The sequence below is a fragment of the Hyperolius riggenbachi genome, chromosome 7, assembly GCF_040937935.1.
Source record: "Hyperolius riggenbachi isolate aHypRig1 chromosome 7, aHypRig1.pri, whole genome shotgun sequence".
NCBI lineage: Eukaryota > Metazoa > Chordata > Amphibia > Anura > Hyperoliidae > Hyperolius > Hyperolius riggenbachi.
Genome location: NC_090652.1, coordinates 253874550 through 253891419, shown reverse-complemented (window position 1 = coordinate 253891419; position 16870 = coordinate 253874550). Strand labels below are relative to the sequence as shown.

General features: G+C 41.4%; 1 protein-coding gene across 3 annotated transcripts in view; it reads right to left on the bottom strand.

Annotated features, from left to right (window-relative positions):
- Positions 1-1103: 1103 nt before the first annotated feature.
- Positions 1104-16870, bottom strand: part of ITGA6 (integrin subunit alpha 6) — a 130508-nt gene continuing 114741 nt past the window's right edge. For 2 of the 3 annotated variants that reach the window (XM_068245525.1, XM_068245527.1), the window contains exons 24-25: positions 14463-14588; positions 1104-5018 (exon numbers count right to left, since the gene is read on the bottom strand). In XM_068245525.1, coding sequence (XP_068101626.1) covers positions 4857-5018; positions 14463-14588 — 288 coding nt within the window. In that variant the 3' untranslated portion in view covers positions 1104-4856. Of the gene's footprint in view, positions 5019-11326; positions 11461-14462; positions 14589-16870 lie in introns of all 3 variants that reach the window. The other variant, XM_068245526.1, reaches the window with a different exon arrangement.

The window sequence follows — 16870 nt, the reverse complement described above, 5'->3', positions numbered from 1 at the left end:
GGTTTATGTAAAATGTTTTCCTCATGCCCATCGCTCCCCCGTTCTCCTCCATTCCCTTCCGCTATGATGTACCGACCCTCCGTAGCTACTTCCTGGTCGGGAGGAGCAGGCGCTGCACGGTAACGCGTGTCCTCTGATTGTGCGCCTGTGACTGGGAGCGCTCTGCGCAGGTGCACTACTCAGTTGAGACATAGTGCGCATGCACAGAGGGCTCCCCGCCATGGGCGCTCGATCAGAGGGCGCACGTCGCCAGGCAGCCCCTGTGCAGTCTTTGCCGACCTCCCCACCAGGAAGTGGCTTCAGAGGGTCAGTGCTTCATAACGGAGGGGGATGGAGGAGAACGGGGGGAAGCGGTAGGCATGAGGAGAGCCCACTACATATGCCTGCTCCACCTGTTTTTAAATTTTCACAAGGACTAAGGTATCCTTAAAGGGTCATACCCGCCTACCAACTATCTGCCAAACTTGTCTGTTATGCCCCATTCACACACTCAACAGCGGCCTTTTATGCAGCACAATTGTCAAACAGCTTTTGTTGTGAAACAAGTTGAAACAACAAAAAAAAAGTATTTTTCTATTGTTCAAACAGCTGATAAGACTGATGAGAAGTCAATCCAACTGTTGAATTGACATCTTATCAGCTGTTTGAACAATAGCAAAATACTTTTTTTTAGTTGTTTCAACTTGTTTCACAACAAAAGTTGTATGGGGCTTAAGGTCCGTACACCCGCCGGACTGGAGGCAACGACGAGTCCGTCGTCACCTCCCGCTGGGTGGGCGTTCCAGCGACAGTGTGGTGTGTGTACAGTCTGTCTGCAGACTGATACGGCTGCCGGCGGATCGCTCAGAAACAGCCGTATCAGTCCGCCGACAGACTGTACACACGCCGGACTGTCGCTGGAACGCCCACCCAGCGGGAGGTGACGACGGACTCGTCGTTGCCTCCAGTCCGGCGCGTGTACGGACCTATAACAGAGAAGTTTGGCAGATAGTTGGACAGATAGTTGGTAGGTGTGTATGAACCTTTAAATATATAAAGGAAACAGGAAGCAATAATACCTTAAAGGTTAGGCTATGTACAGATTAAAAAATAAAAGGGACCTCCAGGCTAAACATTTTATTTTAGATTTGGACAGTCTAAGTATAAGGAAAAAAAATCAGTGTTTTTTGTTTTTGCTGCGAGACTTATGTTGGTAGAGATTTCCTCTGACTCCCTGTGCCTGTGACAGGAAGTACTTTGAACAGGATGTGAGGTAAATTCTCTTCAGTGGGAGACAACAATGAAGTACAGACAACAATGAAGCCAATGGTGGGGAAAAGTGTTGGAACATCTTTGAGGTTTTATTGATTGCTGTGTCCCTGCTGAGTTTTCTCAAATTTTTTGTCCTAATGGAAGGGTTATCAAGAATAGCGTAGAGAGGGAAACCTCCCTAATGCAGGCAAATGACAGCATTAAAATCCAGACTGAAAATTTTATGCCTCAACAAGTTCTTTTTGCTGCTCTTTTGCATGAATTTAATAGGACATTATTTTGATTTAATTTAGTAGACATGCACTGAAAAACTTTTATTAAAAACAAATTGTGTTTACTAAACTAAAAAGGAAACTAACTGATGTACCAATTCATAGATTCTCCTCTTTCCTTCTGAATGCTTGTACCCCAATCACTCTGTATCCATGCCTCTCTACTAGAAAGCGGTAGTCATGATAGGCTAAAGTTCAGCACGGAGGCGTGGCCTTAGCTGGCAGACTGCTCCCTGTGACTGAAAAGGGAGTGTTCTGAGAGGCAGCTGTAGTGTTGCTTGGGAGATGGTAATCTATGAAGTGGTGCAGCTGGTATTGTCCTGTTTTGTTATCTGAATTTTTTTTTTTTTTACAACACTTTTCAATGCAATATTAGTGTAAAGGGAAACTGAAGTAAGGAATGTGGAGGCTGTCATTGTCATTCTCTAATAAACAATGCTAGTTGCCTGTGTTCTGTGCTCAGGCTCCACCTCTAATATGTTACTTCACTGGCCGAGAACGAGCATGCAGATCAGATGCTGCGACTCTGCTCTGACTCCACTGGCTGCATGCTTGTTGCAGGTGTGTGACTCAAAAACATGTAAAGGTAAAATACCAGCACAGAAGCCAGGCAACTGGCATTGTTTATAAGGGAATGAAAATGGCAGCCTCCACATTCCTCTCACTTCAAGCTTCCTTTAACAAAGTGTATAAAATGCATATAGAATAATAGTGTCTGAATTTGGGTTTTCACTCTATCCAAAAGTAATTTTTTTTTAAATGTCTGGCCTTACACCTTAAAATTTGTGTAAAAAAATGTATGAGTAACATCATATTGCACTTTTTTTTTTTTTAGTTTTTACACGTAATTTATAGTCAAGCCACTAAACCATCTGCATACCTCCCAAAATTTTAAAAGCAAAATATTACATAAATCTATCCCCTCCCCAACAATGCCAAAACCTTACCCCATCTTCACACATATTAGTTATGGCAGGTCCCACCCGTTAGGTATCAGAAAACCTAGTTGGTCCCCCAGCAAGAGGGAAAGCTGGGAGGTACACCCCAGGAATGTATGTAGTAATAGGGAGTGTTTTGTTTTTTTAAATAAATACAGAATTATTTATTAAGGCAAAGATCAATGTGCCACATGCAATAATTCACAGAAACTGATTAAAAAACATTTTAACCCCTTCAGTTCCAGTGGTATCTGGCCCCTTAAGGACCAGAGACCGCTGGTACCAAAAACCGGAGCATACCAACAAATTGCCGCTACTGCCATTCATGCTGCACACCCGTCACCTCAGGCCACCCACTCTGCCGTCTCTATGACAGCAGAGCTCTGTGAGCCGGTCAGGAACCGATTTCATTGGCTCTGACCCTGTAATCAATGTGAGCCAATGGGATAAGCTCACAGGGTCAGGAGCCAATGAAATCGTCTCCTGACAAGCTCACGGAGCTCTGCTGTGATACGGACAGCAGGCCAGGTGAGCTGCGGCTGGGAGAGAGTGAAACGATCAGCGGGAGTGACGAGAGCGTGCGGCAGCAGTAAGCGAAATCTACGCCCTGGCTGGAATAACAGCTCCCAAACAGGGGGTAGATGTCAATAAGTGTTGTCCGAAATCGGTTAACCTGACTGTACTAAACTGGAATTTAATTGGATGGTTTGAATTGTTGCACATGGTTACTGCTTATGTGAATCGCTATAGTAAGTAAGCTTGACTGTACAATTGAGACATGGCTTTCTCTACTATGCAATACTTCCAAGGTCTTCTTTAGAATGTATTTAAAGGCACACTGTATCAGCACTATAATGTCCCACATTTAACATAGAGGTATGAGCCAATGAGGGCTGTATAGAAAGTATTGCCATAGCTCCAAAACTATAAACCCATAGTGATGCTTTTACACTACCAGATAGAATGACTTATTGCATAGCTTAGTGTTATTACTGCATGGCTGGCCATTTCTTAATTTCAAACAAAGATCAGCCATTGAGTTGATGAGCAAAGAATGGTGTTTTTGGTTTTTCTTTATGACTGCTGTTGTTGGCTTACAGCTACAAGAGCAACAACACTAGTTTGAGTTATTTCAATTGCTTTTTTTTTTTACTAAATATAACTTTCATCAACCATTTTCTCAGAAAACACGTTTTATAAGGTGAATGATAATGTTCATTCACCTCCCATACAGACAAATCTTGAACAACTTGACTTTGTTTCTTTTCCCTGCACTTAATAGCAGTTTTCTCAGCCACACAGGAGTTTTATGACCTGTAATAACTTATCACTGAGTGTTATGAGGTTTTAACTGCAAAAAAAACGTCATTTAAAGCCCTCGCTTCTTAAACTTTAACAGTGAAAAAAAGATAGTAGTTCTATTTAAAATTGGGACTGCATAAACATTTATATCATCACATTACAAGCCACTTCAAGTACCCTTTAACTGATGGCTATCACAGGACAACACTCTCCTACTTCTGTCTCTCTGATGATGTAAACCTATCCCATACAGGTTAAGAGTTTAGAGACAATAGCAAATGGGCTTTCTTTTCCATACAACTCTCGTATGATCATAGAGAAAACGGAATGTTTGGCATGGGTGTTGAAAAGTATAGCATTTACCTTATGCTGTAACTAACAGCCCAATTTACATGATTCATCTTGTCAGACTGTTTGTTGGTAGTCGCACCATGTTTAGTGTTTATGGATACCTTTGGAAAGATTGAAGATGATTTACTTGGTCCAGTGCAAATAAACTGAATCCAAACCATCTAAAGGCAAAAAACATGGGTTCTGTTAAGGAAACAAGGGACTGATTAGCTGTTCTGGGTAAGCTCTCCTTTCTTCTTCCAGTTTTCATTGCAACTGTCTTTATCTTTTTATAAATTGGCCCCAGTGGCTTATACTGAAAAACACCACTTCAGTTTCCATAAATAGCTAATTCAATGGCTGCTTTGATGCTTATTGCATAATTCCTGCAGAACAACATAAAAAGCACTTAGCACCTTTTCCTGACACTGCGCACACCACCACACCAATTTATTACCTAGCGATAACTGTCAAGTGTCCATCTTGTCCATAAGCATGATGGCTTCAACCAAAAAGTTTTTACTTTCAACTAAATCTTCTTTTCAATCTGTAATTTTGACCCCATTTTCTTTCCAATCCTTATTTTCAAAGCGTTTTTCTTTTCAGTTTCCAATTGATAACTCACTGCGAAGGTTTCAACTGCCTTGGGAGTTGTGAAAAAAATCCCATGACGATTCAAGTTGAAGTCAGGGGTCTGTCAATTATCAGTAACCATGACGATTTAAAACAATAAACAAAACAAAAAACTACATAGAAAACATGTCTAGGAATAGCTTTCATTTTCATTCCAGTTGGTGACCCATTGCTTTTTTTCACTGTTTTGTTGTAGTTTTCCATCTTTGAATTGGCGTTCTTCTTTGGGAATTCGTACAGCGTGATATCGTGGGACACTATCGTCGTACCTGGAACGTTTAAAAAATCCACACTGCAAAGTAAGAGAAGAGAAAACTAAGTCATTACAAAAGCTATAAGCCTCTTAGCATGAATAAAATGGTTCAAATGCAACAAATGACCCTTCTTTACTTCAATATGACCCTCGGGAATTAGAAATGGAAACTTGTGCTGTCTGTAAATTAATAAGCCTTTACGGTAATCACATTTTTTTCTATTTGCTTTGGCTGGTATAGGAGTTCATTGGAGACTCTCAAATACATTACATTGAGTGTGAAACTTGTCACAGGTCAGGGAATTTCACTGCCTCTGGGCTGTACTTCCTCTTGATACCTGTACCCAGTAAGCCGTTTTAAACACATTAAAATAACTATAAACATTTACTTTGATCCTATAAAAAAATAAAAACAAAAAAAAAGGACTAGTAATGGCTAGTTCAGCATTGCCATGTACTGTAGGTGTAAGAGCCTCCTCTACTATTTTCCATAGGTAGGGTAGGTTGAACATACAACTAATCCAAAGGTACCAGGGGTAAATACATTAAAAACACTTCCAAACAGAAAATAGTCCTATACATTGGCTTGCAAAAGTATTCGGCCCCCTTGAAGTTTTCCACATTTTGTCACATTACTGCCACAAACATGATTCAATTTTATTTAAATTCCACGTGAAAGACCAATACAAAGTGGTGTACACATGAGAAGTGGAACAAAAATCCTACATGCTTCCAAACATTTTCTACAAATCAATAACTGCAAAGTGGGGTGTGCGTAATTATTCAGCCCCCTTTGGTCTGAGTGCAGTCAGTTGCCCATAGACATTGCCTGATGAGTGCTAATGGCCAAATAGAGTGCACCTGTGTGTAATCTAATGTCAGTACAAATACAGCTGCTCTGTGAAGGCCTCGGAGGTTGTCTAAGAGAATATTGGGAGCAACAACACCATGAAGTCCAAAGAACACACCAGACAGGTCAGGGATAAAGTTATTGAGAAATTTAAAGCAGGCTTAGACTACAAAAAGATTTCCAAAGCCTTGAACATCCCACGGAGCACTGTTCAAGCGATCATTCAGAAATGGAAGGAGTATGGCACAACTGTAAACCTACCAAGACAAGGCCGTCCACCTAAACTCACAGGCCGAACAAGGAGAGCGCTGATCAGAAATGCAGTCAAGAGGCCCATGGTGACTCTGGACGAGCTGCAGAGATCTACAGCTCAGGTGGGGGAATCTGTTCATAGGACAACTATTAGTCGTGCACTGCACAAAGTTGGCTCTTATGGAAGAGTGACAAGAAGAAAGCCATTGTTAACAGATTAGCATACGAAGTCCCGTTTGCAGTTTGCCACAAGCCATGTGGGGAACACAGCAAACATGTGGAAGAAGGTGCTCTGGTCGCATGAGACCAAAATGGAACTTTTTGGCCAAAATGCAAAACGCTATGTGTGGCGGAAAACTAACACTGCACATGACTCTGAACACACCATCCCCTCTGCCAAATATGGTGGTGGCAGCATCATGCTCTGGGGGTGCTTCTCTTCAGCAGGAACAAGGAAGCTGGTCAGAGTTGATGGGAAGATGGGTGGAGCCAAATACAGGGCAATCTTGGAAGAAAACCTCTTGGAGTCTGCAAAAGACTTGAGACTAGGGCAGAGGTTCACCTTCCAGCAGGACAGCAACTATAAACGTAAAGCCAGGGCAACAATGGAATGGTTTAAAACAAAACATATCCATGTGTTAGAATGGCTCAGTCAAAGTCCAGATCTAAATCCAATCGAGAATCTGTGGCAAGATCTGAAAACTGCTGTTCACAAACGCTGTCCATCTAATCTGACTGAGCTGGAGCTGTTTTGCAAGGAAGAATGGGCAAGGATTTCAGTCTCTAGATGTGCAAAGCTGGTAGAGACATACCCTAAAAGACTGGCAGCTGTAATTGCAGCAAAAGGTGGTTCTACAAAGTATAGACTCAGGAGGATGAATAATTATGCACACCCCACTTTGCAGTTATTTGAAAAAAATGTTTGGAATCGTGTATGATTTTCGTTCCACTTCTCATGTGTACCACTTTGTGTTGGTCTTTCACGTGGAATTCCAATAAAATTGATTCATGTTTGTGGCAGTAATGTGACAAAATGTGGAAAACTTCAAGGGGCCGAATACTTTTGCAAGCCACTGTAGGTGCTAAAGTCCAATTTTTATTAGTTTCTGTTAAAGTATATTTATCTCAATTAATGTATGCCACCTGCTCCAACTTAGAGATAGAGGAACGCCCAACTCCTATCAACATCTATGAGAATAGTCCATCTTCATAGAATAGACTGGCAACAGCTTTACAACCATTTCCGTTTAGCCCAACCCGACTGAATTGGTTCACTAAACTTATGAAACACGCAGGCAGACCAGAATCCCAATTTTGAGAATATCATGCTAGCTGAAACGGCTGCTAGGGGCTGGAAGAAGCCCCAGGTGCCTCAGAAATGGGTTACAGAGAAGTAGAAAACAATATTTAAGCATGTTTGTTTGATTAGTGCATGATTGTTATACTCATTTGTGTATACTGAAGTTCCTTTGGAGCAATTTCTACTTATTATTATTTGATTGGAGACTACAAGGCTTCCATTGACCTGAATGTACATCATATCGGAATTATTGGCTTTAGTTTCTGATTACTTAGACATTAAGTGTATGTAGGTTGTATATATATATATTTACATTTGTTAGACAACCCCTTATGTGTTAAAGGGGTGCTCACTGCTTATATCCGATATATGTTATGCAATATATATCTGGTATCAGGTGTATATACATGTATATGTAGGGTAAGTTAGGCCTTATTTTCACAAATTGTCACCTGACAGCAGTCCCCTCTCGCTGCTACAATTGTGTCAAGTCTCTGATGGATCAATGGTGATGGTTCAAGTATACCACTTAGCATTAGTGAGAGAACTGCGTGAAGTAGAGCTAACAAGGCCCTGGTAGTCGAAGGAAACAGTTGCCTAGTGATGACGTTAAATTCTCATCTATCCTACCTTTTAGAAGGAGTGGTGGAGCATAGTAAGAGTTATGGTACAAAGCCCTACTAGCAAACACTCCAAACAAGCTTTTGCCTATACTTTTATTATTTTCAGCGTCTATTATTCCAATTTTGATGGGAGCCAGGCTGTCTGTTTTAAGCTGGCAATGGAACAGAATGAGCAGATAAAAAATGTCCTTTGTTTATGAGTCATAAACAATAGCTTCTGCTATTGTGCATAACAAATAAGAGGAAAGGCAAATGTGAAGTTTGAATGTGAAGAATACTTGCTTAACTGGCAGTATTCATAATTAGAAAAGTTTCTTGCCTCATGGCCAGAGTGGGTGACAGATTATAATGTGACAACAGTCAATTCCTATAACCTATTAACCTGGTCATATGATTAAGTTCCATTGTATACAATATTTAGTATCTTATCATCACCACACAGGCCTCAATTCATGGAGCATTATCAAACGTTTATCAAACACTTTATTAAACGTTTGATAATTTACCTCATGGGTAAAATCTCACTAAGGTGTTATACATTTGTTGAACGTTTTATCGGTAAAACATTCGATAAATATATAACACCTTAGTGAATTCAAAATTAGATTTTACCCATGAGGTAATTTATCAAACGTTTATCAAACGTTTGATAAAGTGTTTGATAAAACTCCGTGAATTGAGGCCACAGTAGATGTTTTTCTATTTGCAAACCTTGTTGAACCAGCAGGTGGAACCCAAAGAAAATTAAACATTTAAGTCCATGATGAAATAGATAATGTAAAAAAATATATATTCAAAAATGCTATATACTCTTTAACAGCACGGAGAAAAGTGGATATATCATTGAAAGCAAATCTGAGCAACAGAAAGTGCCGATACGATAAAAAAATAAATATCGGGTTACTGCAATTTCTGTTGCCCAGTAGGGTTGCATAGTCATTGTTAATGACAAACACCTTTTTTATTAGATGCAGACAGGAAAGTATATTACCACTCCCAGAAAGTTATTAGACATAGGCCGCAACAAAGTCTCATAAGCAGAATATTAAAGATTATTGTTCCAGTGGTCCAAGAGTTCATCAGCAAAAGTCCTTAAGGTCTTTAGTTAAAAAACAGGAATGAATTTATAGTTCTTTAGGTAACTAAACACACCTAAACATTACTGAGATGCGGTTTCAACGACAGATCATAATGAAAACTAGACTGTATAAGTGTAAATGAACAGAGAGCATCATCAGTTCCAGGAGCCACACCAAAGTGACTTGGAGATAAACTTATAAAAACAGGTGAATTATTATTATCTTGGATTTATATAGCATCTTCCGTGGTTCTGAATCCAGACATTTGTCTGCCTGAATATGACCGCACTCACCATCCGCATTTTGCAGCCTCTACAAATTTGGAAATTAAATAGCAATTAGGGATGTGTGTGCAAGACACCATTGTCACAGCCAAATCCAGCCACGTATGCCCGGCAATGGCCAAGACTTGGGACACAAATACAAGTATTCAATGTATTAAATTCAGTAGACATTAGGAATGATCCTAGTTTTGTGCTTTTTCAATTTGGAACTCCAGACAAAATTGGTTCGTCTACAAAAGTCTGAGAAGGCTTTAAAGCCTAACTATGGATTGTTATTAGAGATCTGCCTATAGGAAGAAAACATAATGCGTGCCTCTCAGTGAAGGCTTCCTCTGGTCTTTGGTCCTCCTGTATTAGTTTCAAGCTCCACCCTCATCTGGCACAGCAGTGAAGCCTTTGCCAAGTGTCCCTGCCTCTGCTGTCCATTTACCCTGTGTATTACAGCCATGGCAGCAGTGAGTGGGCAGCGGTCTTGTTATTTAAAGCTGCCTCTCTCAACACTTACTTTACCAAGCAAGTGGCAGGACATGTCAGCTATGTTAGAAACCTGGGTGCAGGATTGGTTATTGCTGTGCCAAGAGAGATAGGACCTCCTGCTGAAGAAAGGAGGACCAAGGGTTGTACGTTTTTTTCTTCCTTATGAAGCATTGTCTAGGGTTGAGTCTGAAACATTTTGGGGTTGAGTCTCTGGTCACTTTCTCAAGGTCTTCCTGTTCCCCTTCCCTGTGACACTACACTGTAAATCAAGCCACCTTGTTCTTGCCCTTGGGACAGATTTCTGGAAAGGCCCAAAGGGACCAGGTCTTGGGCAACTGCAGCCAAAGGGGTGGCGGCTGGGCATGGAAGGGTTGAAACATGTGAAAGAGGAGGCTGCAAATGGAAAAGGGAGGCAATTAGGTGTGGCGCATGGGAGAGGGAAGCTTCTGTACATGAAGGAAAGGGGCTGTTATACAGTAGATCTTGTTATAGTAAACTCTGATATAGTAAGCCTCTGACTATAGTAAACTCAGTCCTCAGGTCCCAGCAAATGCGTCTGTATAACTATACAATTTATGACCAATTCTGGTATAGTAAACTACTTTTCCTGGTCCCTTGGAGTTTACTATGAAGAGATTCTACTGTATATGGATGTCACATATAGAAGAGGGGGCTGCCCGTGCTTTAGGAGAGAGCTTTTGCACATGGAAGCGAAAACATCAACAAAGTTGGCCTAATGGTGGAAAAAGTATAAATCTGGCCTTGAGGGGATGGAATCATTTATAATCCATTTCACCTCAAAGGGTTTTTAAAAATAATGAAAATGTATTTCATTTTTCTATGGGAAGGTGTATAATAGTGTATTTGGATGTGGTTTTACTTTTTGGCCACAAGATGGAGATACAGAGTTAGTGTGTTCTAAAAATAGAAGCAGGACCAAGTGTTTGTATTTGTGTAAATACAGGGAAGTAGATACTCGTGCTGGGGGAGGTGAAAATGTTCCACTATGGAGCTTCCCATATAGGGCTGTGTTGATACCAGCAGTGTCTATAGCCTCCTAACACACTCTGCATAGAAAGAGAAAATGTCCAAAATGAGTGACAAAATCTCTAGGGTCCCAAAGAGCAATAAAAACCTAGTGAGGCACCAAACCTTTTTTGAATGATTTATTCCAGTTTAAGAGAAAGACCCACTCAACAGTCTAATTAAATCCTTGGGAAAGTACTGGCAGTATGAGATGTTTAGTAATTCTGTTGTTTAGATGTTTAGTAATTCTGCATGCACAATTAGAATCTGTGAGATGGCCATAAGTAAAGACAATGCGTGTTATATGATCGCCTGGGCAAGGCAAAGCATAGTAAAGAAATGAAGCATTCCATGGATTAATAGAAGAATTCTGCAGTGCAAGCGATTCTTGTGTTATGTTTGAAGATTTTGCAGCCACATCGACACCCATAAGCCATAATTTAAACAATCAATTACCCAAATCAACAGAACGCTGCTGAATACTACGCGTCAGCTGTCAGCCTCTCTTTATCAGATGGCTGAGTGTGGATTTCAGCCTTGTGATATGTGGCATCAGTCTGATCTTTCTTACTTCTCTTGAAGAACCCACACTACAAAGAATCAAGGTGATTAGATGGATGATTTCCGATGATTCGAGAAAGGAACAACATGAAAACATCACACGTGGCAATACATTGAACAAAAAAAAAAAAGAATCATGTCATCTGTAAAGATAAAAAAAATGTTGGGGATGATTCATAAAATGTATCTCATAAATTATCTCTCCTTATCAGTTTATCACACAATTTATCTCTCCTGATCAGTTTTAACTCATCTGTTATGTTTTTACCTCATGACTTATCTCCCCTTATTATTTTCCCTAGTTTTCGCCTAGGAGATAATATTTCGTCTTCTACGCAAAATAACTTTTCATTTCTTTGCTCAAAAAGTACTAAAAAGTAGGTGTAAACGTACTATCAGCAGCAGCCGAAGGGGCAGTGGAACTGCAGCGAAGGCCCTGATAGACTTCTAGGGTCTGGAAGAAGCCCCAGAATCCAACCTGCCCGCCCCACTCAGATATCCTTTAAACTGCATGATTTTTTTTTTATGAATCCAAGACTTTATCTCTAATGATATCCAATGATCTCAGGCCTGGAAATTAAAACCAGGCGATTTGACTTTTTGTAGGATCCCTGAGCTGAAACTGCCACAATGCTGCCAAGTTAAGCTACTTCTTCCACAGCACAGACTGCTGGGTATTGGAGGGGTGTTGAGAAAGAAGAAGTGGAATGTTACTTTAAATTAATTTGATAACAAAAGAAAAAAATGTGAATTTGGTCATGAATGATGAGAATATGAATTGCAGACAATATTAACACTGTGGAGATGATCGGCAGTGATAAGGTCATGTTGAGGCTTTGACTTTTCAATGATGATCCTGTGCTGCTGGCACCTGTGTTGCTCTGGGATGGCAGACTATTGGCAGGATCAGAAACTATATCTCCTGCCAGCTATAAAATATTGATTGACAGCAGAAAAACTGCTGCATGGCTAAACCTACTAGGCTATGACAGTCTGAGAAGGCAGGGAGTAGCCAGAGCTGAGGAAATATGGAAGCCTCTCCATTGGGCAGATCCATAAAACACACAGCACAGGTACATTGTAAAGCCGTTCATGCAAACTATGCAATTTTTGTGCAAAAAAAACCCCCAGCATTACGTACACAACATACACGTTGCTTGTATAATGCACTCTACGTAAATAATATAACACATTCTACAAGTAACATGCATGGCGTGTGCATAATGCAAGTTTCGCTATTTGTCCAATGCCCGTTATGTAATTTGCATAAAAAGTTACTGCTGTTTTCTGAATCTATCCTATTATGAGATGTAAACTGCATCTGAAAATATCCGTGAAGAAAGGAACTAGTTCTCTGGCAGCTTGCACTGTTACGTTTTTAGGTTTTTTAAAGGTGTCATTGTTACAATATCACTACAGTATTTCTATTTACTAGACCAGTGGTTCTCATACTTTTTTGGGTGAGGGCGCCCTTGGTGGCTTTTTTTAAAGGCACCACTCAGCAAATATAACTGCCGAAATGCTGTTATGACCCTTATTCAACAGCACCCCCAAATGGATGGGGACGAAAACAGAGGCACCCCTGGCAGGTGCTCGAGGCGCACCAGGGTGCCGTGACACCCAGACTGAGAACCCCTGTACTAGACAATGTTGTGCAACAAATCAAGTAATCATTATCAGTTTTGCTGTCTCTATGCTGACTCCACTACATGGGCTCTTGGTTAGCCTGTAAAGTTCCCTTGAAGTAAAAACTAAGTATATGATTATATTTTCATAACCAGAGGTTACCTTCAATGAAAACTGCATGACAAACCCTTTTTCTGTTCCAGATTAGTGTTACGCCGCTGCTCTTCCTTTCTGACCTTTCTATTGGTATTTTAATATGATGGATAGTTTGACAGACCAATAGGGAGGCTTAGCAGTCAGCTGACTTTTCTCTTACTTCCGCCTTACCTAATTATGTCTTCTCCAATCTCTGGAACTGCTGAACGTTTAGACATACTGGCCCATATACAATAAACTTTTTCACCTGGGTTATCTTCTAGGACATAACTTTCATCTAAGTTTTAATCTTACGTTTTCAGCATTTTACAATTGAAAAAGCACCCAAAAGTTGGTGAAAAAGTACTATCAATTTTATTTTGAGTGTTTTCTTGCTTGCTGGTGTCTTAAATGGTATTTTATGGCAAGTTGTGAAAATATCACCTAGGAGATAACTCAGGAGAACAAGTGAATTGCATATGGGCAATTAACTTTTTCACTTTTTCTCCTGAGCTTTCTCCTCAGTGATATTTTCAAACTTGTCAATAAAATACATTTTAAAACAGCAAAAAGCAAGAAAATACTTAAAATAGCTTTGATAGTACTTTACCATCTACTTTTTGGTATTTTTTCAATTGCAAAGTGCTGAAAAGTTATTCTAAATAGAAGATTACAAATATTTCTCATAGAAGAATACTTAGGAGAATTGCATATGGGCCACAGTTCCATATGCAATTCACTTTTCTCATTATGCAATTAACTTTTTCTCCTAAGTATTCTCCTAGGTGATATTTTCACACCTTAATAATAAAATGAAAATACTTTGAAATAATTTTGACAGTACTTTTTCACCTATATTTACTACTGAAAACTCATTTTAAACAGAAGATGAAAAGTTATCTCATAAGAGAAAAAGCAAATTGAAAAAGGGCCATAGGGAGTAGGGACAATCCAATTCATTTTCTCCTACAAGATAATCTTTCATCTTCTGTTTAAAATTACTTTTAAGCTCTGCAATGTAAAAGGTAACAAAAAGTAAGTGAAAAAGTACTGTCAAAATTAATCTGAGTATTTTCTTGCCTGCTGGTGGCTTAAAAGACATTTGATATATAAGATGTCAAAATATCACCACGGAGAGAACTCAAGAGAAAAAGTGAATTGCATCTGGGCCTGTATGTTACTTTTTATCACACGCTCTGTTTTTCCTACAGGACAGCTTTAAGTCTGTGCTATCAGGATGGAAATGCTGTGTATAGTTATCTATACTCACCTTCCATAAAATAAACACTAATAGTGCAAGCATTAGAATTCCAGCTAATATGGCGACCAGGATAATCCACCATGGCACTCCGGTGTACTGCGCTTGCGTCTTCTCTGGGAAAACTGTAACTCGGGTCTGTGTGGACAAATCAAGCATTTACTTTACTTTATTTAAAAAAGACGACTACATGACATAATCCATAACAGTATTCACCAAGCCATACCAGGTATAGCAATTCATTTTCAGACAGCACCTAGTCATTCTATTGTTTCAGAGTGTGACTATATTCTCTCCGCACTAGACAATCAAACATTTTGTCTATTTAACCAAGTATAACAACTACTCCCTGGTTTTATGTCTGCCATAAGTGAGTGCAGATCAGTGCCAGCCCAGGACTATGTCAATGCAGAAGAATCAAGCTGAAAGTCAACACACCAACCATTTATGGGAAGTAAGGCTCTCTTCACACTATGGGCCTGATGCACTAACTAGTGGTAAGCAGAGATATCGTACGGCAGTATTACCGGGACAGCAGTGTGCCGCGAGTTACGCTATCAGTGCAACCCGCGGTACCTGAGTAATGCTGGCATTGTTACAGTAACTTGCGTTAGTGTTACCGTAGCAACGCTCATGGTACTCATGTAATAGTGTAACCCGTGGTACACTGCTGGAAATATTGCTGTTCACTGTCACTGCACGGCAATATTACTGCCAGTTAGTGCATCAGCCTCCATGTGTGTTGCATTGTCTCGCAACAGGAAATATTATCACATCACAACATGATGCAATGATATACCTATGGGCTATCACACTGACTGTGGTGTGCAGGAGCGCCTCTAGCCATTTTGTCACTCCAGGCGAGCAAACCCGTGACCCCCCCCCCCATGAAAATAATCGTAATGCGGCAGTGTTTTACCAGGAAATAATCATAATGCTGCAATGTTTCACCAGAAAATAATTGTAATACGGCAGCATTTCACCAGAAAATACATGTAAGAAAGAAAGTACATGTAAGGAAGAAGGCACACAGGGGGACATAGAGGCACAGGGAAACGGAAGGTCAGAAGAAGGGAACGAAGGTCAGAAGAAGTTAAAGGAGGACAAAAGGAGGCACACAGGGGGGCAGAATGAAACACAAAGGAGGACAGAAGGAGGCACAGGAGGACAGAAGGAGGTACACAGGGGGACAGTGGGAGGTACAGGGGGACAGGAGGAGGCATGAGGGCCAGAAGAAGGCACACAAGAGGACAGAAGGAGGGACTGAAAGAGACCCACAAGGGGACAGAAGGAGGCACAAAGTGGGGCAGAAAAAGGCACAAAATGGGACAGAAGTAGGCGGCACAATGGGGACAGATTGAGGCACAAAGGGGGACAAAAGGAGGCACAAGGGGGCAGAAGGAGGCACAATGGGGGACAGAAGGAGGCACAAAAGGGGGACAGAAGAAGGCAGAGGAGGATGTAAGGAGGCACAGGAAGACAGAATGAGGCAGAGGTGGACAGAAAGAGCAACAGGGAGACAGAAGAAGGCACAGAGGTGGCACATGGTGAATCTGAATTTGATGGTTTTCTGTATTTGCACATTGGCTTTCAATAAATGGTTAGAAAAGCCAGTGATGTAGCAACAGCGACGTTTCTACCATTGAGCGCAGGGGGAAGGTGGCGCCCCAGGTGACTGACAGCCAGGGGGGTGATGACGCGACCCCCCATGGTGGCAGAGCAGGAGGGGAAGTAGTGCTAGAAGGAGGGGTAGCGGGGACAGCGGCGGGGAGGGGGGACAGATCCCTCCCCTCCCTCAACTGGGTCCCCTCCTTTTGCCTCTCTTCCCCTCCAAAATGCGGGCAGCGGGTACCAAACAGCAGGGCGGGCGATCGGAGAATAACTCACCTCAATTCCGTGTTCCAGCTACTGGAACGCTACGTCGCTGTCACGTGCCTCTTCTGCGCCTTCTATGCTGCCCACTGTGCTTCCTTATGAGCGGCTGGAACGCGGAATTGAGAAGAGTTATTCTCCTCCCACCGCCCGCCTGTTTGCTGCCCGCTGCTCGCATTTTAGAGGGGAAGAGAAGCAGAAGGAGGGGACCCAGGTGAGGGAGGTGGGGATCTGTCCCCCCTCCCTGCCGCTGTCCCCGCTACCCCTCCTTCTAGCTATACTGGGTGGCTGCTATACTAGCTACACTGGAGCCACTGGGTGGCCGCTATACTAGCTATACTGGGTGGCCGCTATACTAGCTACACTGGAGCCACTATACTAGCTATACTGAGGGCCACTATACTACCTACACTGGGGGAAGCTAAACTGGGGCCACTATACTAGCTATACTGGGGGGCCACTATACTAGCTACACTCAGGGAAGCTAAACTGGGGCCACTATGCTAGCTATACTGGGGGGCCACTATACTAGCTACACTGCAGCCACT